This window comes from Delphinus delphis, chromosome 16 (assembly GCF_949987515.2).
Source record: "Delphinus delphis chromosome 16, mDelDel1.2, whole genome shotgun sequence".
NCBI classification, from domain to species: domain Eukaryota; kingdom Metazoa; phylum Chordata; class Mammalia; order Artiodactyla; family Delphinidae; genus Delphinus; species Delphinus delphis.
Genome location: NC_082698.1, coordinates 37,800,311 through 37,826,113, shown reverse-complemented (window position 1 = coordinate 37,826,113; position 25,803 = coordinate 37,800,311). Strand labels below are relative to the sequence as shown.

At 34.4% G+C, this 25,803-nt stretch overlaps 1 protein-coding gene across 1 annotated transcript in view; it reads left to right on the top strand.

The window, feature by feature from the left end:
• The window catches only part of PTEN (phosphatase and tensin homolog), a gene marked incomplete at its 5' end in the record, with an annotated part of 88,085 nt that overhangs the window by 57,703 nt on the left and 4,579 nt on the right, over positions 1 to 25,803 (top strand). The window contains 4 exons of the mRNA XM_060033467.1: positions 134 to 372; positions 16,132 to 16,273; positions 21,180 to 21,346; positions 24,082 to 24,306. Coding sequence (XP_059889450.1) covers positions 134 to 372; positions 16,132 to 16,273; positions 21,180 to 21,346; positions 24,082 to 24,306 — 773 coding nt within the window. The remainder of the gene's footprint in view (positions 1 to 133; positions 373 to 16,131; positions 16,274 to 21,179; positions 21,347 to 24,081; positions 24,307 to 25,803) is intronic.

The window sequence follows — 25,803 nt, the reverse complement described above, 5'->3', positions numbered from 1 at the left end:
TTTCCTCTGGAGTTCAGTTTTTCTTGAAGAACTCTGTTAAGTTTATATGCAACATTTCTAAAGTTAACCTACTTTTAATAAGCAATTCAGGAGAGATTTTTTTCTTATTTGAGGTTATCTTTTTTTTCCACAGTTGCACAGTATCCTTTCGAAGACCATAATCCACCACAGCTAGAACTTATCAAACCCTTTTGTGAAGATCTTGACCAATGGCTAAGTGAAGATGACAATCATGTAGCAGCAATTCACTGTAAAGCTGGAAAGGGACGAACTGGTGTAATGATTTGCGCATATTTGTTACATCGGGGCAAATTTTTAAAGGCACAAGAGGCCCTAGATTTCTATGGGGAAGTAAGGACCAGAGACAAAAAGGTAAGTTATATTTGATGTGTTTTTCTTTATTCTTCCTAGATCTGAGAATTTATTGGAAAATAAATTTTTAAAAAGATAGTTGTTAACCCTTATTTTCTTTCCTCTAAACATTTAAATTAGTATACTACCTTAACTTTCACATGAGCAAATGACAGATTCATTCAATTTTTCTGTTCATTCTAGCATTTTCATGTCGTACTAGCAAATCTTACCCATTAACTGGATTGCATATTTGGTATCATGAAATCTTTACAAAGCATTTAAAAAAGCAGCACATTGATCAAAAGTAAGCTTGATACTCCTGAAGCTTGCTTGAAAATAAAATGTCTTTGGATAATAATTTGGATGCCATTACCTAGTAAAGTGTGATCTTTACTTTTAAAATACATAGAGATTATTCTTTGATTTGAATACTCATAAGTGTGGTTATAATTAAGATTAATCAAGGGTTCTTCTCTTATTCAGAAGACTAAAGACTATGCTGAAAATCATTGACAAATTTAATTTGTGTAGTACATTTGAAAGCAAGAAATGAACTCTTGGGAGAATTTTTTACAGTGATTTTCAAGGGATTTATTTCTTTGGATACTAAGTATGGCAAAACATGTTTACATTTCTTACAAATGGACTTTGTACATTTCTGTCTCCAAGAAAGAAAAAAAACCAAACTACTTCAGATAGATGGAAAAACTCATTTAGAGACCTCTATTGAGGAAGACATCCTAATTTTATATGAAAAATTTATTCTAGTTTTAATAATTTTCTCAATGAGGAAGGTTCTCTTACAGTTTAAGCTAATTTCTTTTTAATTTAACTTCAAAACAGAAACATAAGTGATCATAGCCATCATTTTCAGCTGGATAATGGCATTGATTCCTGGTTCCTTTACTCCTTCCTCATTTCTTGTTTTACTTGTCGTTGTTACATTTTTGAATTATATCTAAGGATGCCAAAGCACTGTTTATTGGTGACAGTTTACAGAATTGAATCTTATTGTTAATGCATGATTTTGGTGAGTGTTGATTATACTAACTTGCCATACATTTCTGTATACTGTGTGCACCCTGGGATGATAGCACTAGAATGAATTCCAGAGCAGAGGACTGAGATGTTTTCTTTGGTTCATCCTTTCTTCATTTAGAGGGAAACAATTGCTTTTACTGATTAAAAATATAGAAGGTAAATTTTTCTGTACTTAAGTGAATAAACATAGGGCAGCACAGGGAAAAGAGACTGAATGAGAAGAAAACCTAGAGAGATGGCTCAAATTAAAATACAGTCACAGGAGCAGTGGTAGAAATTTAAAACAGGGTTGATGAGCAGCAGATATTTTGGCAATCAAAAAGAAATCAGGTAAAAAGAATTTAAAATAAAAACAGAAAAGTTGTATAATGTTCAGCCGGAAGTAGCTTTAAGTTAGGGGCTCTTAAACTGTTTATGTTATATACCCTTTAAAAATATGATGAAAACTCTCTTCTCCCACAAAAAATGTGCATCATGTACATGAGCATAAAATTTTGCTTATAGTATTTAATTGCACTGAAAATTATTTTTTTTTAACAAAGAATGTAAAAAATACTTTAAGAATAATGTCTCATTTTCTTTTTTTATGCCAGGCAGTGGCCACTACTTGAGACTGCTGAATAAATCCAAGTGGTACAAATTAACCAAAATTAAGCTTTAGTTCTGCTCAGTAGTAAATTTTCCTGAAAGGGCTACTATTATTTAGCTTTTAAAGAACACATTGAAACTATGCCATTGTCTTTGACTTGGCAACTTTTATGTCATTTTTGATATCTAATTAGTTTTGACTTTGTTTCCCCATCTCATGAAAGAATGAAAGAGCAAATGGACTCTGTAGATTTTTTTATTTTTTGCCAGATGAAAGTAGGCTTGTGTCAAGAAATAAGAATTCTTATAAGACTCTTCAGATTAATTCATGTTGCATCATTTTCTTTGCCTTCTAGTTATTGAGATCATTTTTTGGCAAGATTCTGGCATAATGCTGTGTTTGAAGGAAAAAATTATGACTCCACATTTTAGTTTTAATATTGAAGAGTTAAACTGTGTTAATGAGTTTGTGTTTTATGCAGGTAAAATTCTAGCTATAGAATTTGTCTTCCTAAAGCAAGTGAACTTATGTGTAGCAAAGAATTGCATAGTTGCTCCCACTTCTTGACAAAACCTCTTAAGTCCTTGATTGAAAGTCTTGGCTTTCCTGAATTTGGCAACTTTCACAACAGTAGATTTTTTCATGACAAATCCTCTTGTACAGTCTGTGATTCAAGACTTGGCTCTCATGAAGTCATAGAATACTTTTACAACAATAGCTAAGCTTTCTCTCGGGATTCATGGTAGAGTCTTACACACCAGTGCATACTGGTGAACAAAGCATGGAGTCACAGTGACGTGTAGAACTTCTCTCTTTACCAAAGCAGCAAAACCAGATGTTTTGCCAGGCATTAAGGTGTACTCTGTCTACAGAATACTGAGATTTCTTCAGGGGACTTTTTTTGGGCAGAGAACCTTCACCGTTTTGAAAATGTTACTGTCTGCTGAAGTTTCCAAAAAGGACTCCAAAATAGGAATTATTGTTTGTGTCACCATGCATGTATTTGATGAAAACTAGTAGCTGGCTAAACTGAGATTTCATATGCTGAAGAGAAGTGGTATCTCCAGTCCTTTCATGACCTGCTTCATAGTTTTAGAAAAAAATGTCTGTTTTTTTGGAATGGATAAAACTGTTTGATAGAGATACTACAACAGTCTTACTTTTCTGTTGCAAACTACAAGTATGTTTGACCATTTCTAAGATATTTGCCTTCACCATGTTCACTGTGACTTTTTTGTTTGTTTGGCATTACAGTATCCTTGTAGGTTACTTTAATCAAGAATTTTGAGTTGGGGGGGCAAATAAGGTATTTGTAATGGTCCAGCCTTTGTAACTAAGCTGTGCTCTCACGTGTTCTTACACACACCTCCCACTCCCGTCATACTTCCCTCCCTCTTACTCTCTTATACCCACCCACCCCCGCATATGTGAATATATACTCTGTCTGACGTGGGTGCTTCTTCAGGATAGTTGGCTGAATGTTTCTGATAGTGAGAACTAGCCATATAGGAAGCACTTGGGATATTCTGTCCCATTGTGTAAAGGAAAAAGTAAAACCTAAGGATACTTCAACTTTATTGTATTTTATTTTCTCTGTTTTCTGTTTAAGTTAGATTCAAGAGATGTCTACATAATGAAAAATGAGGCCATATTTTAATTTTCAATGGCAAGATATTGTAGTCATCACAATCTGGTAATACAATTGTCCGTTCTGTTTCTCTGTGGAGGAGAGGAGAGGAGATTTGATGAAATGGCAAGCCCCATGGGATATTGTTGTGAAACAGAGGCCAGAGTGAAAAGATAGCAAGAGAAGTATTTATGAAAATAAAATGCAAAGCCTGTAGTGTCATGTGGTAGAATAATAGTAGCTACATCATCAGCAGAACTGTTCCAGGCACAGCATATTCTCTGTCCTCTCATAGGTTAGAATCTCACCCAAGTGAAAGGTGATGGGTTAATAGAAAATGGAGTTCTGTATGTACTACTAAGGATGTACTCAGTAAAATTATGTTTAGCTGTTACATGACATTAAAACTCAGAGTTATGTAATTTGGCCAAAATTGATCACTTTAGCATCTTGAAGTCAAAGTAAATCATTAAGATCTGCTGTGCTTATTTTATTAGCTCATGATTAATTAATATACCTAGACTATTTTTTGGATGAATTATTCACAGGCTCTAAAGGAGTATCCTACTGTGCTCCTGCCTTTATCCTTGTGTATATTTTAAAAGGCAAAAAGACATTTATGGGCAGATGCTGTTGACAAAGCTGTATTTTACTAAATGGTGTTGTTTCCATTATAGGTTGAAACAGCATTAGAAAGTGAGACAGAGTAGATAAAAGTCATAAGATTATGAGGTTTTTTGTTTTTTTTTTTTTTTGCAGGAGTATTTCTTATTTTATAGATGATAAAACTGAGGCCCAGAAAAATGAAGTGCTTTGAACAGGATTATCCAAACAATTAATGACGGTGTTCAGAGTAAAATTTGAATCCCCTGACACACTGGTGAACTTCTTTCTACAATATCAAGTCCATAAATCCTGGAATTGTAAAAGAGTTTTGAAGCTCTTCAGAATTAATCTCTGCACAGAGTCAAGCTCTCCTGAAAGGTCACATAATGATGATGAAATTGGCCTCTTTTGACAAGGCTCCTCAGTTTATATTTAAAAATAGATTCTGGAGCAGTAAAGACCCCTGATTAAGTAGAATAAGGATAGCTTGAGTTTGTTGGTGTTAAAAATATAATGCTGCAGGCTTCCTTCAAATCTTTGGAATTTGTCTTATGAATTTTCAAATAAATCACATGTTTACCTAATGGTAAGAGTACTAGTGAAATAATATATAGAATAATATATTTTTAGGGCTTCCCTGGTGGCGTAGTGGTTGGGAGTCCGCCTGCCGATGCAGGGGACATGGGTTCGTGCCCCGGTCCGGGAAGATCCCACATGCCGCGGAGCGGCTGGGCCCGTGAGCCATGGCCGCTGAGCCTGCGCGTCCAGAGCCTGTGCTCTGCAGCGGGAGAGGCCACAACAGTGAGAGGCCCGCGTACCGCAAAAAAAAAAAAAAAAAAAAAAATATATATATATATATATTTTTTTTTTTTTTAACCTTTAATGAATATAACTTATCATAAGAAAACTTAGCTGAGCGTGGTAGAGCTGTTGTTATACAGCAGTGGAATTCTTCCACAGAAATAAGTTATCTGATAATAAATATAATTGACTATCCGAAGTAGTTTTATTCTTGAAATATCTGTTAGAGAGATTTATTATACCAGTATTATAGGTTGTGTCTGTAGATTTGCATTTTTGTAATTGTGAACCACTATTATAGGAGATATGTACATTTTATCAGTTTGTGTAGGATTAATTTTATTAGAAATGTCTTTAATGTTCTTTCGCTGTAGCCTTAATTTTAACTAAGGAGAAACACTAAGAAGCTGAAGAAAATTGTGTTCTGGTGACATTTTTATAGGAGCAGAATGTTTCTCCTCCTCCTCCCCCACCCTCTTTCTCTTCCTCCTTCTCTTCTCTGCCCCCCCTCCCCCCGCCCCCACCGCCACCTTCCCCTCCTCCCTCTTGTTTTGAAGAAAGAGGAGCCAGTTGTCATGTTTTTGGTGAAGATTTATAGACTTTGAAGAGACTCTCCTCAAATTAACCTGGTAGAGTCTTGACATTTTTCTCAGCAGACTTGGTACAAATTAGATGGCAGAGTGGTGGGTGCCAACTGACCATAAGATGTGCAGCTGTGTTAGTAAAATACCCAAATAATACTTCAGGATTTGAATGTTGCAGAGAAGTACAACTGATGCCTCTTATTTAAAAAAAAAAAGTTTTCTGAGAGTGGTGTAACTACTTGAGGGAAGACTTTCTTACTCAATAATTTACAAGAAGGCAATTATGTTATACTTCTCTAGGAATCGTTTCTTTGCATATTTGATCTTTTGCTTTAAGAGCAGGTGGCAAGTTACTCTAAAATGAACTGTTGATGGTTCCCACCCCAATAAAGCTCCTAGGGTTGCTTCCTATCTAATCTATGCCTTACACTGTCTGTATTTGTACTTATGCTTCAGAATTAAAGCAGATAACTCACAATATTTATTACAGACTATGAATAAAGAATTAAAACATCCTACCAGTAGGGGTAAGTGTATATTTTGGAAAGATTCCCAAAATTTCTGAATTTAGAGAGAGAAACTTCTTACCCAGAATCTCTCCTCTCTCTCTCGTCTCTTGTCTCTCTTGTCTCTCTTGTCTTCCTGCTTCTAGAATGGTAGCAGGTAAAGTAAGCATTAATACTTACTTTCTTTGATTAAACTCTCAGGAAAAAATTTTGAGGCTTTGATTTTCTTTTTGGGGGGGGTTTGTTTTCGAAGCAGTTATTAAAGTTCTTATGTATTGTGATCTCTCTATGTGAGTTCATTAGCTTACCTTTAATGAAGACTTCTATCTTCTAGAAATAATAAATATTAACTTTATTCTAAGTGATCCCAAGAAGAGGAAATTTTCTAGTGTCTCTGAGGAATGAATTTATGTTCTAATATATAATCAGATTATTTTTTTCTAGTCTGTTTACTAAATTTCCCCATATGGTAACCTAATGAAATTTTCTCATTTTCTTTTCATTTAAAACAAAGTAAGGAAAAACAAACGAAGTAGATGTAACAGGAAAAGAAATGTATTTATGACTTCTTTCTGGTTTTCCTGACAAACTCATGACAATTTATTGGTTGTTTTTTGTTGTTGTTATTGGGTGGCAGGGGAAGAGCAGTGTTTGAGAGTACACACTTGAATTAGTACATATGCACTCTCTGCTATGCCACGCCAGGATAGCTGGACACTTGAGAACAGCTCTGCAAATATTTATTTGTTACAAAACTTTGTCTTATGTGAAGCCTTCAATTCTGAAGCATTTAAAACTTAAAAGAAATTAGGATACTTAAGAATGTTGTTGTCTAAAATTGTATCTAAGGAGATAAGGACACACCTATGAATGGGTACATTTTTACTGTAGGGCTTAAAACCGTTTAAGGCTTCATTTTTATTTTTTAATTTATTCCTTGATTAATTATTGAGATATAATTGACATAAAACAATGTGTAAGTTTAAGATGTGCAACATATTTATTTGATACATTTATATCGCAATATGATTACCATTGTAGCCTTAACCTCTGTTGTGCCACAGAAGTATCATTTCTTCTAGTGGTGGGAACACATAAGATCTTGTCTTTTGGCAAGTTTTTAATGTTTATAATGTAGTTTTGTTGTCTGTAATCCCTGTACTTTATATTAGATCTCCAGAAGTTATTTATCTACTAGCTGTAAGTATGTACCCTTAAACATCATCTCTCCCATCCCCTCACCACCCCCAGCGTTTGGTAACCATCATTCTGCTGTTTTCCAGTTCAGTTTTTGGTTTTGTTTTGTTTTTTAAGATTCCATATATAAGGGATATTGTACAGTATTTGTCTTTCTCTGTCTGACATATGTCACTTAGCATGACGTCCTCAAGGTCCATTGGTAGTGTCGAAAATGGCAGAATTTCCTTTTTTCTCAAGGCTGAGTAGTATTCCATTGTATGTATATATACATTTTTATCCATTCATCTCTCGATGGACACTTACGTTGTTTCCGTATCTTGGCTATTGTGAACTACAGTAAACATGGAAGTGCATACAAACAAACAAACAAACAAAGTAAGCTATAATTATCCTCTTTTTTGGCTTAAAAAAACCTCCAAATATAACATTCTTATTTTTTCTAACACATTAATTCTCCTGGGCTAAACTGTTTCACTAATACATAGTATTTAAGCCTGTTATCCAATCTGTATATTCATAAAATTTTAAGAGTTTTATACCTTGAAGGACCTTAGCAATTATTTCAGACCCATTTTAGTATAAATGATAAAACAGATCTGCAAAGATCATTTTGTCCTAGGTCATTTAATCTCTCTGTGTAACAACTCAAAACCATATCCCCTAACCTCAAATCCAGTATCCTTTCTACGGTTCTTTGTTCTCCTGTCCAAATTATTTTTCTTTATTATTTTGATCCCCAAAGTAGAAATAGAAACTTAAAAAGGAAAAAAAAAGTGACTGTGTTATAATGTATTATAACTCTTTCAGTTTCAAGTCACAGAAACCCAACTCAAAATAGCTGAAACATAAGGAGACATTTATTGGCTTATATAACCCTAAAACTCTGGCCTGAATCTCGATGCTTAACAGATGTCAGAAATCTCTCTCTCTACTCTCTTTTTTTGTCTTTATATACTTTATTTTTAGGCAGACTCTGCAAGTAATGGCAAGGTAGTAGCTCCAGGTTTACATGCTGTGTACTTTAGCAACTGCGATGGCAAGAGAGCTACAATTTGAGCAAAAATTTCTAGTTTAGGTTCTGGTTTACCTGGATTAGGGCATGTACCCATCCCTGAACCAAACATTCTGACCAGAGGCTTGGGCCATATATCTGAAGCTGAAGAATAGGGCCCCCCGTCCCCCTCCCCCAAACCACAGGGAGAGAGATGGCATCCCAAAGGGGAAAGGATAATAAAAATATCAGTTTTCTGCTTCATATTACTCTCAAGAATTCTATGGTTCATGTACCACTATTTAATACACTACTTATAATTTGTTTCATAGAACTGAAGCACTGTAATACTCTAAGCTTTGGAGATTTTTTGTAGGTGGGAAAAATAAGAGCTCAGAGAGGTTGTGAATCTTTCAGGTTATAGTTGGTATGCGTGCTGTTAGTAAAACCCAGGACGTAGGAGTAAAAAAAATTAGAATCAGACTCATATTTAGGTTCAAATCTTGTTTTTGAACAAGGTGATTATGTGCACCAGGAGTGTTTTCTTATCCTTAAAATAGAGGAGATCTATCTTGTAAAGTGGTGGTAGTTTTAGGGATATATGTAAAATGTCTGGCATGCCGCTTAATATCCAATAACTACTGTTATATGTTGTCATTGTAGGAACTGGCATTCCTAAAAGCCACATTTCTTCCTTTGTTGAATTACTTTCCTGTAATAATCTTGCTGTGATCACTCTGAAACATGGATTTCCAAGCTTCAAGCAAACACTATCATTGTAAAACATCTACATTATTTCTGAGTTTAGAAGTGCCAGTGAAAAGTTTACTGAGGTAGAAAGTTACTTTTTAAACTGAGGAATCTAGATTGTGAATTCATCTTAAAGAAGATGATTTGAAAGTATTGATGTGGAGCAAAATGTGTAAAACTGGATCAGGAATGTCATTTTATTTTAACACAGGGTGCACTCCACAATGAAGACTTAGCAGTTATGGACTTTTTAGTGCTAAACATAACATCATAATATATTAAGCAAAAACTGGAAGAAATTAAGAAAAATTGATAGCAATGCTAGTAGGAATCTTTTTTAATGTACTTTAAGATCAGGAAGGTACAAAATAAGAAGATATATAGATGGCTTGAATAATATAATACAAGTCCATAAAATGTATTTCTTTTTTTTGTCATTCACAAAACAGTTATCAATATTAGTAATTCATTAGGCCAACCATAAAATCTCACCTCCAAGTAGAAATATATAAACCTCATCCCTTGGTTACAATTCAATAGAATGAGAGATTTTGTTAAAAAGTTTAATCAAACTAAATCAACCATTTGGAAATTTAAAGCCACTTACTTAAATAACTTTTGGACAATGAAGAAATAGAAATTTATATTAGATATTATTAAGATAATAACAAATAGATGGATTAATAAAGATGAAAATATAAATTTATGAATTATCAAACAGTAAGCCATTTGAACTAATAAATCCAAACACTGTATAAAAATGCCAATAGGGCTTCCCTGGTGGTGCAGTGGTTGAGAGTCCGCCTGCCAATGCAGGGGACACAGGTTCGTGCCCTGGTCCGGGAAGATCTCACATGCCGCTGAGCGGCTGGGCCCGTGAGCCATGGCCACTGGGCCTGCGCGTCCGGAGCCTGTGCTCCGCAACGGGAGAGGCCACAACAGTGAGAGGCCCGCGTACCACACACACACACACACACAAATGCCAATAAAATCAATACATCTCTTTTTAAGCCAATCAAAGGAAAAAGAAAAGAGAGGGAAAACAAAAAATCAGATGTTGGAAGTTTGAGAAAAGAGATAAAACTACAGTGTGGAAGTGACATTAAAAATTATATTCAGGTATATGCTAATTAATTTGAAAATTTCAATGGAAAATGGACAATAAGTGCTTCAAGATGAAATCCAAAATCTGAATAGACCATCCAAGAGTGAAAATGAATAGGAGCCCTCAAGAAGTACCTGATGTGAATTGCATTTCAGATGGCTGCTATCAGACCTTGAAGCATCAAATAATTATGTTATTTAAATTGGTCCAGGTGTTAGAAAGTATGTAAAACTCCCCATATGACTGCTTGCATAGCCCTTCTACCTCAATATGATAAAGATAACATTTTTAAAACCAGAAAGTATAATATGGGAGAAATTAAATGGTTTGGCGAAAAGTTAAGAGTACGTGGAAGGGAGTTGTGAGGGATAAGAGTGGAAAAAAGAGGTTAGGCTATATTTTCAGGTTGTTAAAGAATTATAGTGTTTGATAAATTTGTTGTCATTTGGGTAGACACTGGAAAGCCAGTTAACATTTTGAATTATTTGGTAATGTGATTAATCTTATATTTTTGTAAAATTAATCCAAAAGCATAAAAAATGAATTGGGGAATAGATAAATGAAAGGCTGATAATCAGTTGGCTATTGCAAAATTGCAGGAGGCGACTGAATAGAAAGGCCACAGAAAACCAGAACTGGTATTCTGAGAAGCATTTCAAAGTCAAAATCTGGGTTTTGACTGAATCTCTTTGCTATGTACCTGAAACTAGCAGAACATTGTAAATCAACTATAGTCCAATATAAAATAAAAATTTTTTTAAAAAAGAGAAAAAAATCTGGATTTCGACATCTGAATAGACGTGAAGGAATCGTGAGTATGAGTATTCTAAACAAGCTTAACCTCTGGTTTGCCTTCCATTTTGCATGGAGTGTGTGTGTGTGTGTGTGTGTGTGTGTCTGCGTGCACAGACACACGTGCATATGTGTTTGTGTGTGTGTGTGTGTGTGTGTGTGTATGTGTGTGTATATATATATATATATATATATATATATGCCGGGTAGTTGATATGCTGACTGATATACCAATCTCTGCCTCGACTCTGCTGCCTGGACCATTGCCATAGTGCTGGGGTTCCCGCACTTCTCTTTACTATAACCCTGTGTATATCACTGCTGTCTCAGATTGTTTCCTTCACTCAACGATGGTGATGGTATTAGAATAGATTTTCGGCTCAGATGCTGGAGAAGACAGTGAGTTGAGTATAATGACAAATAACAGAGGTTGGTCCGTGCAAGAATGTGAAAGCTTCAGTTCTGGGATATGTTGTGTTTTAAGTGCTTCTGAGATTTCCAGCTAGAAATGTCCAAGTGTAGGAAATTCTGGACTGGGAGTTGGGAACAAAGTCATATTGAGAGACACAGGTTTTGGAGTTAATGTGTAAGACATAATTAAACCAGTGGAGTAGATAGGATTGATATAAAGAGGGAATAGCTGAGATCAATTTTTTGAGATATACCTGCATTTAGGGACAAGAAGAGAAGAGATAACTGGTAAGGATAGGAGAAAACCTTTATTATTTTTAAAAATATTTTATTTATTTATTTTATTTTATTGTTTTTGGCCACACCGCACCACATGTGGGATCTTAGCTCCCTGACCAGGGATTGAACTCTCGCCCCCTGCATTGGAAGTGGGGAGTCTTAACCACTGGATCTCCAGGGAAGTCCCAGGAGAAAACCTTTAGAGAGTGTATCCTATGGAAGGAACAGGGAGTTTTCAAAATGGCAGCTAAAAAATGAGCCACGATGATAATAAGAAAACAGTAGCAAATGACCATTAATGACCATTAAGAACTAATGACCATTAAGAAATCAGCCTCATAATAACAGATTTCCAAGAGTTAAGGAGTAGAGGCTTCTCAAGAGTTTAGATATAGAGAGAAGATGATAGTTTGAAAGAGATACAAGATTTTGGGGAGAGTGTGGGTCTTTGGTCTTAGAATTGTTTGCTTGTTTTGGATAAAGGATAAGCGTTACCTGAGCTTTTTCATTAGGAGGAGACAGGTGGAGAGAATAAAGGCAAAAGCCAGAGAGGATAAAATTAATAGAACACTTGCAAAAATGGAACCAATGTGAACATGAAGAGACACTGTTAGAAAATATCAGGACTAAAAAGATTTCTTTTTTTTAAGATGTTGGGGGTAGGAGTTTATTAATTAATTTATTTTATTTTTGCTGTATTGGGTCTTCGTTTCTGTGCGAGGGCTTTCTCTAGTTGTGGCAAGCGGGGGCCACTCTTCATCGCGGTGCGCGGGCCTCTCACTATGGCGGCCTCTCTTGTTGCGGAGCACAGGCTCCAGACGCGCAGGCTCAGTAGTTGTGGCTCACGGGCCTAGTCGCTCCACGGCATGTGGGATCTTCCCAGACCAGGGCTCGAACCCGTGTCCCCTGCATTAGCAGGCAGACTCTCAACCACTACGCCACCAGGGAAGCCCCTAAAAAGATTTTGAGACAAGAGAAAATAATTTTGAGGGTGCTCACATCGGGTGACCTCAGGGTTCCCAGTAAAATGGGAACTTAGTTCTTTGAGGATGATATTTGGGACAGGACAGAAAGAGAGGTTTTAAAATGATGAAATCATTATAGTCAAGTGTTAATAAGTGCATAACAGAAGAAAGAGTTATTGAATGATACAGATTTGGAATAGGTGAGACTGAGTAAAGACAGTGGAAAAGTGGATTGGAAGGAATAGTGGGAGGAACACCAAATATCCTCCTGGTCTGTGAATATAAGGGAATTGAAGAAGCAATGGCTGCCTTTTGAGAAGATGGCCAGGAACATGATGCTAAGTCAATCTGAAGAATGCTAAGTTTAGCTAAAATTAGAATGTTTTGAAAGTTTTACTTCAGGAAAAAAGTTAAGAATATAAGTATTTTTCTTCACGGTTAGAGTAGGAAAAGGAGAATAATTAGTGGTAGAGAATAGAACTATATTTGGGGGATATAGTTATAGATCAGTTTAGATTAAAAATTCTTGATTCAAGAATAGAATTGATTTTTATTAGTCTTAATTTAACTGAAATAATGGAAAATTTGAAAATGTAGTAATTTTTAATCTCCAAGAGCTTTAAAGGTCAGCCCTCTTTTCAGATATGTAGAATTTTTGAAAATCAGTAAAAAGTTCATTTCTCAGATTTTTAAAAAGATATATATTTAAATTTAATCTTAATATTCAAGATGCTGTATGTAAAACATGCACATGAATCATTGTTTTCAGTGTATGCATTCAGGAAATATATTTGAAGTGTTACAAATCACATTGTCAACTTAGTGTGGAAGTTTTACTCATTTTATTTCGAATCCTAGATTATAGTGTATTCTGTACAATACATTGTATTGTTAATTAAATTTTAGTAAGTGTGCATGATGGCTGTAAGAGATGAGAACAGAGTGAGGACAACACATTAAGGGCTATGGTCCATACACATTTGGGCCTTCCAAATTTTTTTTTTTTTTTTAAGGAAAACAAAACAAGAGTTTATTCATTACCAGATATCAAGATCTAATATAAAACTGTAAAACTGGCTTGGTGGTGCTGAATTCTTTCAGCTTTTGCTTGTCTGTAAAGCTTTTGATTTCTCCCCAACTTTTTAATTTCTGTTAATTTGGACACATTGAATTTGAGGTGCCGGTAAGCTGACAGGTAGGTAAGGATTGCAAAGTTAAGGTACAGAAGACTAATTATGCATAATTTGATAGTAAAATAATAAATTTACAATTATGTTTTTCACCATTTTTCTTTGAATTGTGTCAATAATTTTGATTGATCTTGTATTTACACATTAATTATTAATCTGCTGGTGAGAACTTACAGATTCATAACACTGTTTCTCTACACATTTGCCTTTCTGTTAAGGATTAACTGGGTGTATAAACACTTGCATTATAGATACGCTACCAGTCACTTGCTACTTGAGTAAAATTAAAGTTTTGACAACCTTTTAATTATTTCATGCAAACTTACACTAAGAATGGAGATAAAGAGAAAAAATATCATCTATCATTCCACTAAACCCCAATAAATAACTTGACAGCTTGGTCATCTAGTAGACTTCCATTGATTTAATTTTTAAAATCTTATTTAATTTTAATTTTTAGACTAGATTATAAATACACATGGTTCAAAAAAGATTCCCTCCCACCCACCCATCTTCTGTCTGCTGTTTCCCCCAACCTGCTTTGCAGTTCTGTATTTTATCTTGATACATATGAATAAGTTTTTTGCTGAAATGGCATTAAATAATGTATAAAAAATAATTTTAAGTTTAAACACTTTTTAAACTTTAATGATAATTTTTAGCATTAGTGTTTGTAGCAGCTATTCAAAGCAACACTGTTTTATTGCCATTTCTTTAAGAAAATATGTAGAACTAAAAATCCAGCAATTCCAAAATTATACCTTAAATGTAGGTAGAATTTTTCAAACTGCTGATTCAGATTTCTGTAACATTCTGTTGTTTTAGCATGCTTTTGTCTAATTGCGTTTAGTGTTTAATCCTCATGAGAATCCTGTGAAGATGGTATTGTCTTCATTTTCCTGCAGAAACAAAGTTTGTGTTTTGACTGTCAACATTCAAATCCAAGTCTTCTGATTATATGATTTTTGTACTATAGCCAAAATCTTAGATCATTAGTCCTGATTAGAAATGGCTTTTTTTCTTTTTTTTGCGGTACGTGGGCCTCTCACTGCTGTGGCCACTCCCGTTGCGGAGCACAGGCTCCGGAAGTGCAGGCCCAGCGACCATGGCTCACAGGCCCAGCCACTCCACAGCATGCGGGATCCTCCCGGACCGGGGCACGAACCCGTGTCCCCTGCATCGGCAGGCGGACTCTCAACCACTGCGCCACCAGGAAAGCCCATGAAATGGCTTTTATCCATTATTTGGCATTTTATGTACTTTTAAAATTGTAATAAAATCATGCTGACCTTTAAAAAAGAACCAAGAATACTGAAACAAATACCTATATACCTGCCGTTCAACATGCTTTTCTTTAAATTCACGTAAATGTACTTTCTACTTTTCATTGGGGAAAGAAAAGTTTTTATGTCCAGAGTTTTTAACACACTGGCATATTTATATGCCAATATAACATCCAAAAGAGAAATATTGCAAATTCTAAGTTAAATGCTTAAATTATTCTGAAGTCATATCATGTAATAGGAGAAGAAACCTTAGATAAGTTCCCTAATACCTCACTTATTCAGCATCATTAGTGAGTGCATTGCTGCACACAGTAGATTTTTTTTTTTTGAGATAAGTCAGGGTCCCCATTTAAACACCACATGAATTGTATATATTTTTAGCACTGTAATACTTAACTTTTCTAAAACATTATGTATTTCCCTGGTTACATGCAAAGAGGTGTATGTAGCTCAGGGACATCTCTAAGTACCTTTGTTGTCAAACTATTGCATACATTTATGTCAACTGCATACTCTTGTTTTTTTTTGGGTTCTAAAGCCAGCATCACTTTTTGCTGCTGCTATTTCTGCCTCCTAAAGGCAATATGCCTTTATCTGACTTGCTGATTCTGATATGCTTTTGCCTGGAAAATAGGTATCCAAGTTTTTGAGGAATTCTGTGTTGAATAAGAATCTATACATGCTTGTGGGGAACACTACGTGTAAAGAGCACAGCTGTAGAGCAGAGGCCTTTGACAGTTATCTTGGATATGCAGTGGCCTTTGCTTATTGGGTACATGGGTCAGAGATTGTTGTGACCATTGAATAGATGGGGGTGTTATGATAATTGTATTTTAAGGGAGAAAAGTTATTCTGATGTTTCCTTTATATTGATGTTGCTTTGATTTACTCTATTACTGAGCTGGATTTAAGTATTGAATCATTTAAGGTCAAATTTCTAATGTATATATGTTCTTCAATGGATACAACCCAGTTACCATAACGATTTAGTGAAATAACTATAATGGAACTTTTCTTTTGAATTTGGCTTTTCTTTTTTTTTTCTGTCCACCAGGGAGTAACTATTCCCAGTCAGAGGCGCTATGTATATTATTATAGCTACCTGTTAAAGAATCATCTGGATTATAGACCAGTGGCATTGTTGTTTCACAAGATGATGTTTGAAACTATTCCAATGTTCAGTGGCGGAACTTGCAGTAAGTGCTCTAAATTCTCATCCTTTGATGTACTGGAACACTTTTCTTAACATAGCTAGAAGTTTATATGAAAGTCTAAAAAGAAATTTACCACACTTAAAATTTATGCAGGTTTGTATATTTCTTAAGTATCCAAACTAATTAATTAGCTCAGTTGTTCAGCACATTGGGCTGTGGAAGCTAAGACCATTGGGTTTTAATGTCTTTGAAGCCAAATTATATTTATGAAAGAAATATTCTGTGCTGCAGCTACCAAATGCAGCCTATATTCTGACTAGATGACTAAAATAACCTGTCCCATCAGCATGAGAGTAGCATTGGGGTTCATCCCTTTACCGGTGTTAGGGCAAGGACCAATTCCTTGATATCTTAGTAAGACTAGATATTAATAGTAATGGTGATAGGGACAAGAAAAAGAAAAAGAAAACGATGATAAGAGATGGCAACAAGCTGAAGTATATTGAATGAATAGGGTAGATTCAGTGTGTGTGGAGTATTAGAGAAAACCTGGATTTAGATCGGAGTTCCAGTGCTAGATTTGTCCTTAATGTGCTATATAACCGAGGGCACATCATCTACCTCTCTTTGTCTTTGCTCATCAACAATATGAAGATATTTTGAAATCTGAAACTTCCTAGAAAAGTACTAAATAAGGATCATGTCATTGATGTCTGTCTCTGATTTATTTCTCTCTTACCCTAACGTCTGTAAGCCTACCTCAGTCACCCTGGTCCCGTTCTGCTTCTCTGCCATTCGCCAGAGTTCTTAGCTAAACTGATAGGAACCTTAATACTTTGACCCAAAGCAGGTAGTCAAGGGAGAACACATGGAAGGAAGTATTGTTCAGCCCTGTAAAAGACCAGACTGTTGCTGCTTTTTTCTGTTACAGAGTTTTTTATATTAGTTTCTACCTTGGAAGTGATCAGTCATGTTTTCATGTTTAAGAACTGTGTTTTATTTATTCAGAATACAATTTTGTAGTTTCTAGGTAAGATACCACTGTATTACTTTTTCTAATACCTCTAATAATATTTCAGTGATATTCTGCAATTTGTTGATGGTTTCAGTTTTTAGCTTAAAGTTTGCTTCTTGACAATATTTATGTAATTAAAATTTTTCTGACCTTAATTTATACCTAGGGAATTAATTTCTTGATGTTGTTTATCTTTGTCAGATAGGTGTGATCACCTTCATTAGATCTTTTCTGTATTCTTAGGGCAAATAACTTTATCAGAGACCACAGATCTATTAACACAGCATATGAAAGGCTTCTAAGAGACCTCACTGATGCTTTTGTCATCTCAGTACAATTTTTAAAACTCCAGAGTACAAGGTACTAGGCTATCAGAGATGATTGGCACAGGAACTTTAGATGTATAGTGGAGAAGGGAAAAGGAAGAAAATAAAAAAGCTCACGCTCTTCCTATAGTATTAGATATCACTGTAAGAGCCAAATGGTAAGGTATAAAATATTAGAGAAATAATAAGGGAGAGAGAACATTCAATTCAATAATCTTATCTACTATAATTTTTTTTCACATTGGTCTCTCTAGCAAACATCTGTCAGTTCTGCTCTACATTTAAATGGGGTGTGTGTGTGTGTGTGTGTGTGTGTGTGTGTGTGTGTGTTGGATCTCTCAGTGTATTACATTTAAACTTCTCAACTTACTACTGCAATCTTTTTAATCTTTACCAATTTGCTGGTTCTCTGTTTATGCACTATGATTTAATACTATGTAGTAAAGCTGTAGTATAAGTAATATATAACTAATGGGAGGTTGTATGTATAAATCATAAATGGTATATTTAGAAAAATCAAGTTTGCGGGGATTGTCAAATAGTTTCATGAAGGAAGTCCAGCTCTTTATTGAACATTTGAGAAAGCATACAGTTTAGATTGGCCTTAAAACCAAAGAAAGTATTACAGGCAATAGGAAATAGCTTGAATTGAAGCACAGCAGAAGGAAATGAGCTGGGCAAGAAATATAGAGATGGAGAATAGAATAGGAACGGAATGTGTGGCTAACTGTTGGAGGACTCCAAATGGGCATATCATACTTGATTTGATAAATACTATGGTGTCAGTGGTCATACTAGAGGCTTAATAAGCTGTATTTAGGTATAGTTTTGTAGAAGGTAGTGATTGCAAGAGGGAGAAAAATGGTGGAAAGGAAAGCAGTTATGTGACTTGCTTTAAGCCAGATGTGCTTTGCTTGGGCAATCAAATGAGATGTGATTAGTTTTTCTTTTGCCATTTATATTTAAATATTTTGTCGGAGCTTTTATTCTGGTCAGGTGAATAATTCACAGAAAAGGGAAGACAGAAAAGGGAATAACTGAGACTTGGAGACATGAATGTTGATATTTTGGTTTTAAACATGTTGTAAATCAGGTAAAGGTGAGCTATTTACATGAAGATATTTAGTGGGTACTTGAAAGTATGGATTTGAACTTAGGTGAGAGATATACCTGATATTTTGAGAAGCATTAGGAAAGAGACATAGCAGTTAAACCTTTCATGTAAATTTGGCGTGGGGCTAGAAGATGGCAAGGTTCAGAGGAAAACAGGGTGAGGGCTGAGACAAATAGGATTTGTAACAGTGTGGGTTCAGGAGGAGGAAGAGGAATCAGTGAAGAAAACAGACCATGTGCAAATAAAGTATCTTCTGCAAAGTTGTCAGGGGTTAACAGCCATTTTCTTATTTGAGTATTGTCTTAATATTTCTAAATAAAGGAAAGGTTACTATCTTCTGTGTATCTGAAAGGGTTGAAAAAGTTAATAAAAGATGACCAGTGTGATTTTTCTCTCATACTATATCAATATGCATATATCCAAGAAAATTTAATTGTAATTTTTGTCTGCTACATATCAGCCTCTTCATTTCTTCTTTTTAGAACACAGTTGATCATATCAGAGATATATATCTCAGAGTTGTGTCTTAGAAGTCAAAAGAACCATACTAATGTTGGACAACTGTTAAGTTTGGTCTTATCTATCTAAAATGTGAAATTCATACTGTAAAGAAAATTATTTTCTTTAGTGATTTGAAGAAATATTTTCTACTTACTTTTATTATAATGTTTTAGCTTAGTGTTGCTTAGATATTTCCTCAAAAAATTAATTTCTAATTAGATTATCAATTGTATATATAATTCTAAAGTTCTTGAAGGTACACATTTTAGATGTAGTTTAATTGAAATCTGGCTTACACAGTTAATTTGCTTTTTAAAGTCCTAAGATCGGGATTATCAGATTCTGAATTAGTGGAGTTTGAATTAATAAGATTGCAAGGCATTTCCCTCCTGGTTGATTTTTATCACAGCTTTGAAATCATACCTTGTTTATTTGCTTCTTCAAACTAGGCTTCCCAGTGAAATTTTCAGTATCAAATAAAGTCTTGTAAAATAGCTCCTTGTACTTTGAATCTTTAGTCAAGGAAGTGAAAATTATTGACAGGTTGTTAGTGTAATGTTTCCCTTTTTTAGAGTTCCTTTTTCTCATGATAAATGTCTCACGAATCCATATTGGAATAATCCCTCATGCTTTTATGAAGCCTACTATTTATTATGTGATTGATGATACCTCTTTAGGTATTATATAGATGAGCCAGCAGGTGTTTATTACACCGGAAAATTTTAGCCTGAATAAGCTTTTTGCCTTGTCCTCAGTTGTTGGTCACATTGATAAAGAATGTGATACTTCTTTTTTTTGTCTTTAAGGATGATGCCTTTGGTGCTAAGAAATTTATGTCTATATATATGTATTTCTCATGCACTTTATGCAAGCTTATGTTTTTATTTCTTGATTATCTTGGTATGTTTTGAAACTTCAAGACCCACTTCTTACCTCCTCAGGTTAATTACTTTTTTTTCTAATGAACTCTTGTTTTTGAACTTGGTGTACTACAAATAAATTATCCTTTGTCAAATTATTTAGGTAACTTAAAGTTTTTAAAGTCCTAGGATCTTAATGTTCATGACTTTAAATTCTGTCATTAATGTCATTAGGTATAAATGTATTTATGTGTAGATTTTTAAAAATAAAAAACATAATCCTTGCCTGTTCACACTTACCTGCCTTTTAGTTGCGTTGCTAATATAAGCATGATACATCTTGAGAGGTCATATTTTACCAGTTATTTTAAAACACACATGGGTCAAAGCCAAAGTACTTGTTAATGAAAATGGAGTGTGTTTTGGAGAAAGGGGGGTTGTGCTGTAATTTGTACTTGATGTCTGTTGCATTTCTTTGCAGACATTTCAAATCTCTTTCCTCCTGTTTCTTGTGGTGGTGGCTTTATATACCTTTAAAAATAAAATATGAGTTATAAGTAAAATTAATTATGGTTTAAATTTTTATAAATATTGAAACTTGTGCTTATGGAATATATTATAACTTTGTTATAGATTATATTCTCTTCTTGTGAATGTGTAATGATTGGTATTTTGTGGTTTTTATTCTGTGGTAGAGACTTTAAAATACTGCAGCAAATACTTGTTTTAAAAGTTACTTTTTATGCAGTTCATTTATTGTAATGTTGAAATTTTGATATTACTGTACAGTGCTAGAAGTCCAGTCTTGGTACTTACTATTTATGAAATAGAATTGACTTTAATACCAGTAATAGAACCTTATGTTGAAGGCTCAAATTAGGGAAAACCTTGTATTGATTTTACTTTGCCCTAGTTTATTTCTGCTGATTTGTTTTATTTATGTATTTATTTATTTATTTAGCTATCCATTTATTATTTTCTATCCACTGATTTGTTTTAGATCAGGGGTTAAAGATGCAGAATTACTACTTTGTGTATATTGCTGATATTAATCATCAAAATAGCTTTTGACAGTTTGACAGTTAAAGGTATTTCCTGTGAAGTGATACTAGTTATGTATTTGACCACGCAGATCCTCAGTTTGTGGTCTGCCAGCTAAAGGTGAAGATATATTCCTCCAATTCAGGACCCACACGACGGGAAGACAAGTTCATGTACTTTGAGTTCCCTCAGCCGTTGCCTGTGTGTGGTGACATCAAAGTAGAGTTCTTCCACAAACAGAACAAGATGCTAAAAAAGGTTTGCACTTTACTTTTATTGGGAAAAATATCCAGAATAGCCATACCTTGAATAGTAACCTCAGATCTTTTGCTTAAAGCATTTAGTTAGGCAGAAGTCATTTCTGTAAGGAGAGACTAAAAGATGTATTTTATGACTGACATCTAATGAATCATGAATTATTTTCTATTAGATCTGCACATGCTTTTCTTACTATGGCATCGGTGAGCCATTATTAATGGTAAATAGTCCTATTAGAAGGAAACGGCCATGTGGCATTATAATTTGAGATGAATTTTCCTTAACTTAGGTTATGCATATAAATTTTATAAAAGTATTAAAGATTGCATACATATCCCATTCAATCAGTTACAGTCCTTTTAGAAGGGATGATTAATTACTGAGAAGTTAACATGGGACCATGAGTTTGAAAAAAAAATTTGGTCTGTATGTATAAATAAAATCTGTTTTGTGGTCTTGTGTAATGACACAAACCACTTTTCCCCCATTTTGGTTAATGTTTCTTGAGACTGGGTCATTTTATATTTAGCTTCCTCAAATTTACTGAGTATTTTGATTTTTAGTTAGGAGAGAAATAAATATGAAGAGGAAGTAATAAAGAATGAAAAAAGTGTGGTATTATTTAAATATGCAGGTTTAGAAAGTTAGTGAGGTTTGCATCTCACTGAGCTATATTTAGAGAATGCAGGGGCTCATTTTAAAACAAACTGTGTTGGTTTAAAATATTAAGTGTGAACATTTAAGGTGAACCTAAGGTGCAAAATTTTTAGGTGGTAATGAACAAAAACATTAGCTGTGTATATTGTTACTGCCTCCTTAAACATACCAGATAGTGTATTGCTAATCTTTAGACAGTCTCTGTAATAGGATTGATTTCATTTTCCTGAATTTTAGCTTTTTTTTTTTTTTGAGAGAAAATAAGAGGAAGCTTCATTTACTACAAAAGTTTTAACCTCTATTTTGACTTGTCAAAAGAAGTATAATTTCCTTTATCCAGAATCCAGGTAGCTGGAAAATCACAAAATGTAAAACTGATTTTTTTTCACCAGAAACCCATTTCCTACATGTTCTGTATAAATAAAAGTTAAGTATATCTCAGTAACTTTGAAAATATATTTTTCAATAATCCAAGAAGTGTTAACAAATGTTTTAAAATTAAGGTAAGTAAGTTTTTTCCTTCTATTCACTGTAAGACTGGTACACACAAGATTTTATGTTTTGCTTTTAAAAATAGGCACCTGTATCACTTTCCCTCTATGTTTAGGAGTGTACTCATTCGTATTCTTCTAGTTCTTATCACCTGTACATTATATTAACACATGTAAAATTGAAGATTAAGTTAAATATTTATAATAATTTGTGTATCTTGAATTACTTTACATTTATTTCCATTTTATGTGGTTTTCCTTGCCTGTTACAAATATTTGTTCTGATTTAAACAAGAACAGTTTTACTATAATCAGTACATTAGCAGAATCTACATTTTTTGAAATTTAAATTCTACTAGCTTATTTTCTTCTGACTCTAAGTAAAATATGTGTCTGGTTATTACTAACTCAGTAACTTTGCTAAAATGATTGAAATTAACAATATTTTCAAAGGCTACCACATATAAAATTGCTATGCTAGGTACTGTTAAAGGATACAAAGACATTTAAGACATAAGTTACTTAAGGGTCTTACCATCTTCCTGGGAAAATAAACTTGAAGATAAATTAAAATAAAAGATTTAAATGGCAGTTTAAGGCACCAGATAAGGTGTCATGGGGTTGTACATCATTAATTGTCAAATAATGCATACAGGCCAGTTCCACTAATTAAGAGAACATTTTCTATGTTGGTCAAGAAAGGTTTGAGGGGCTTCCCTGGTGGCGCAGTGGTTGAGAGTCTGTCTGCCAATGCAGGGGACATGGGTTCGTGCCCCAGTCCGGGAAGATCCCACATGCCGCGGAGCGGCTGGGCCCGTGAGCCATGGCCGCTGAGTCTGCACCTCCGGAGCCTGTGCTCCGCAACGGGAGAGGCCACAACAGTGAGAGGCCTGCATACCACAAAAAAAAAAAAAAGAAAGAAAGAAAGGTTTGAAGTAATGGTCAAGAAAGGTTTGAAGTAATGTTGGTGGTTTTTGATTTACAAGACCTCATTATTAGTTAATAAGTGATTTTTTAAAAAATAGGCATTTTATAACAACAAAAAGTTGAAGTTCTTACCCCCCCCATATTGTATTATGAAAAATTTCAGACATACATTGTCATGCAAGAAACTGGAGCCACTTAATATTTGTATTGCTGTAGAAGTAAAAATGTATCTGCCTTGCTTCCTTGGGAAGTTGTAGTGACATTTTAAGAACTTTTGATAAAGTAAATTTTGTAATAGCTTGTTGAAACAAAATTAAATCCATTTCTGGGTTTTTTAATATATACATATAAACTCAACACTTTTAAAAGCTAGTGTTAGACTAGAAAAGGAAATATTTTACTTAAAGTATTAAAGTAAGTTTATTTTAGAGCTTGTGGAATTATATTTTTGGCCTAGATTTGAATTAAAGGAAAAATCCTATGTGAATTAGATGCAACAGATAACCCACAGATTGCCCAGTATTAGTCTTTGTGTTTACCTTTATTCAGAATATTATTGACACATGGCATAATTTGTTCACTTCTTAGGGCAAATGTTGAATATAAGTAACATTGTCTTTTTTTAAAAAAATTTATGTCTGTTTTCTTTTTTTTTCTTAGGACAAAATGTTTCACTTTTGGGTAAATACATTCTTCATACCAGGACCAGAGGAAACCTCAGAAAAAGTAGAAAATGGAAGTCTATGTGATCAAGAAATTGATAGTATTTGCAGTATAGAGCGTGCAGATAATGACAAGGAATATCTAGTACTCACTTTAACAAAAAATGATCTCGACAAAGCAAATAAAGACAAGGCCAACCGATACTTTTCTCCAAATTTTAAGGTCAGTTAAAAACATTTTGAGGAGTTGGTGAGTGGTTCTGTGTGTGTGTTTGTTTTATTCTAGGTGTGTAGCTGGTGAAAGACTTGCTTGGCTAATTTTTAAATTACGTATATTCATAAGCATTGTTTATTTGGCAGTAAGTCAATGAAATCCAATGCACAGAGAGTCAAAAGGCTGCAGTTTCCTTACCCTATTCTTTGTTAGTTGGTGAAATCTGGGGCATAGGTTAGGGAGGGGATTTAAGTAAGTTGGATATGAAGTAGGAATAGGTGAAAAAAGAAGTGAAAGGGAACTCAGCCCTTTGGGAATGACTCCTATGGAATGTTCTCACTGCTTTTACTCTTGTCCCCTCCAGTTTATTCTCAACTCCTTAGAGTGATCTTAAAAATGACTTGATTGCGTCACTCCTGTTTATACTTTTTAAAGACCTTGTGCTTTTTTGATGTGACCTGCAGGAACCTGCATAATTTAGCACAGGACTACCTTCTGCATCTACTCTAGCCACATTCTCTCCCTGCGATTCACTCTCAGACCTGGTCTCTTTTCAGTTCTTCAAAATGCTATACTCTTCTGCCTCAGGTCTTTACAATTCTTTTCCTTCTCCCCGAACCTCTCCACCCTTGGCCTTTCCCTGCCTTTCACGTGGCTGTCCCTCACATTCTAACCTTAGCTTCAATCTCATGTGCTCTGTAAGGCCTCTGATCATCCTCCCCTCTCCTTCTCTTTGTAAAACTCTGCTTCCTCTAATTATGGAATTATTTGGTTCATTTTACTTTTATCTAAATGTGATATGTATGTGTATATTTCTATTTATATTTGTAGAGGAGAATTCTCCAGGTTAAAAAGCTGACTTGTAAACATTCCCAAATGGTGGTTTGCCATTTTTTTCTTCCCCTTTCCTGTTGCCTATTCTACTTCATTTTTCTCTCTTCCTTTCACCATACCCTCCTCCTTTCTCTTTTTAAATTCTCTCTTCATTCCATTTTTATACCATGTAGCAAACCTAATCATAGCTTATAAGAATATTGCTGCTAGTAATAATAAAAATAAAAGGGGGGCTACCTGTTTTAAGTGAAAATATATCTAATAATAAGTGCCTTTAGATCTTATATTTAAAGTGTTCAGTAGTGTCTTCTAGAATTCGTAGGTTTCCATTTACTTTCTTTTCTCTGTCTATATTTTACTCAATTATTAGCTTTTAAAATGTGACTTCCTCTAACTTTATTATTTTCTGTTTTAATATTGCAAGAGGTTTTATATTTGTAATTACAAATAAAAACTATTTCAGTTATAAGTAAACATATGAGTGAGCTATACAAATATCTGGGAAAAGAGGGAAAAGCTGGTGCAGAAGCCCTGAGACAGGAGTGAGCTTGGTTTATTTGAGGAGTAATAGATAAGAAATTGTTTTGACTAACGCACATCAGTCCAAGTGTGAAGACGTTGAATGTTTTCTGCACGGGAAAGATGTAATCTGAATTTTGTCTTTAAAAGTTT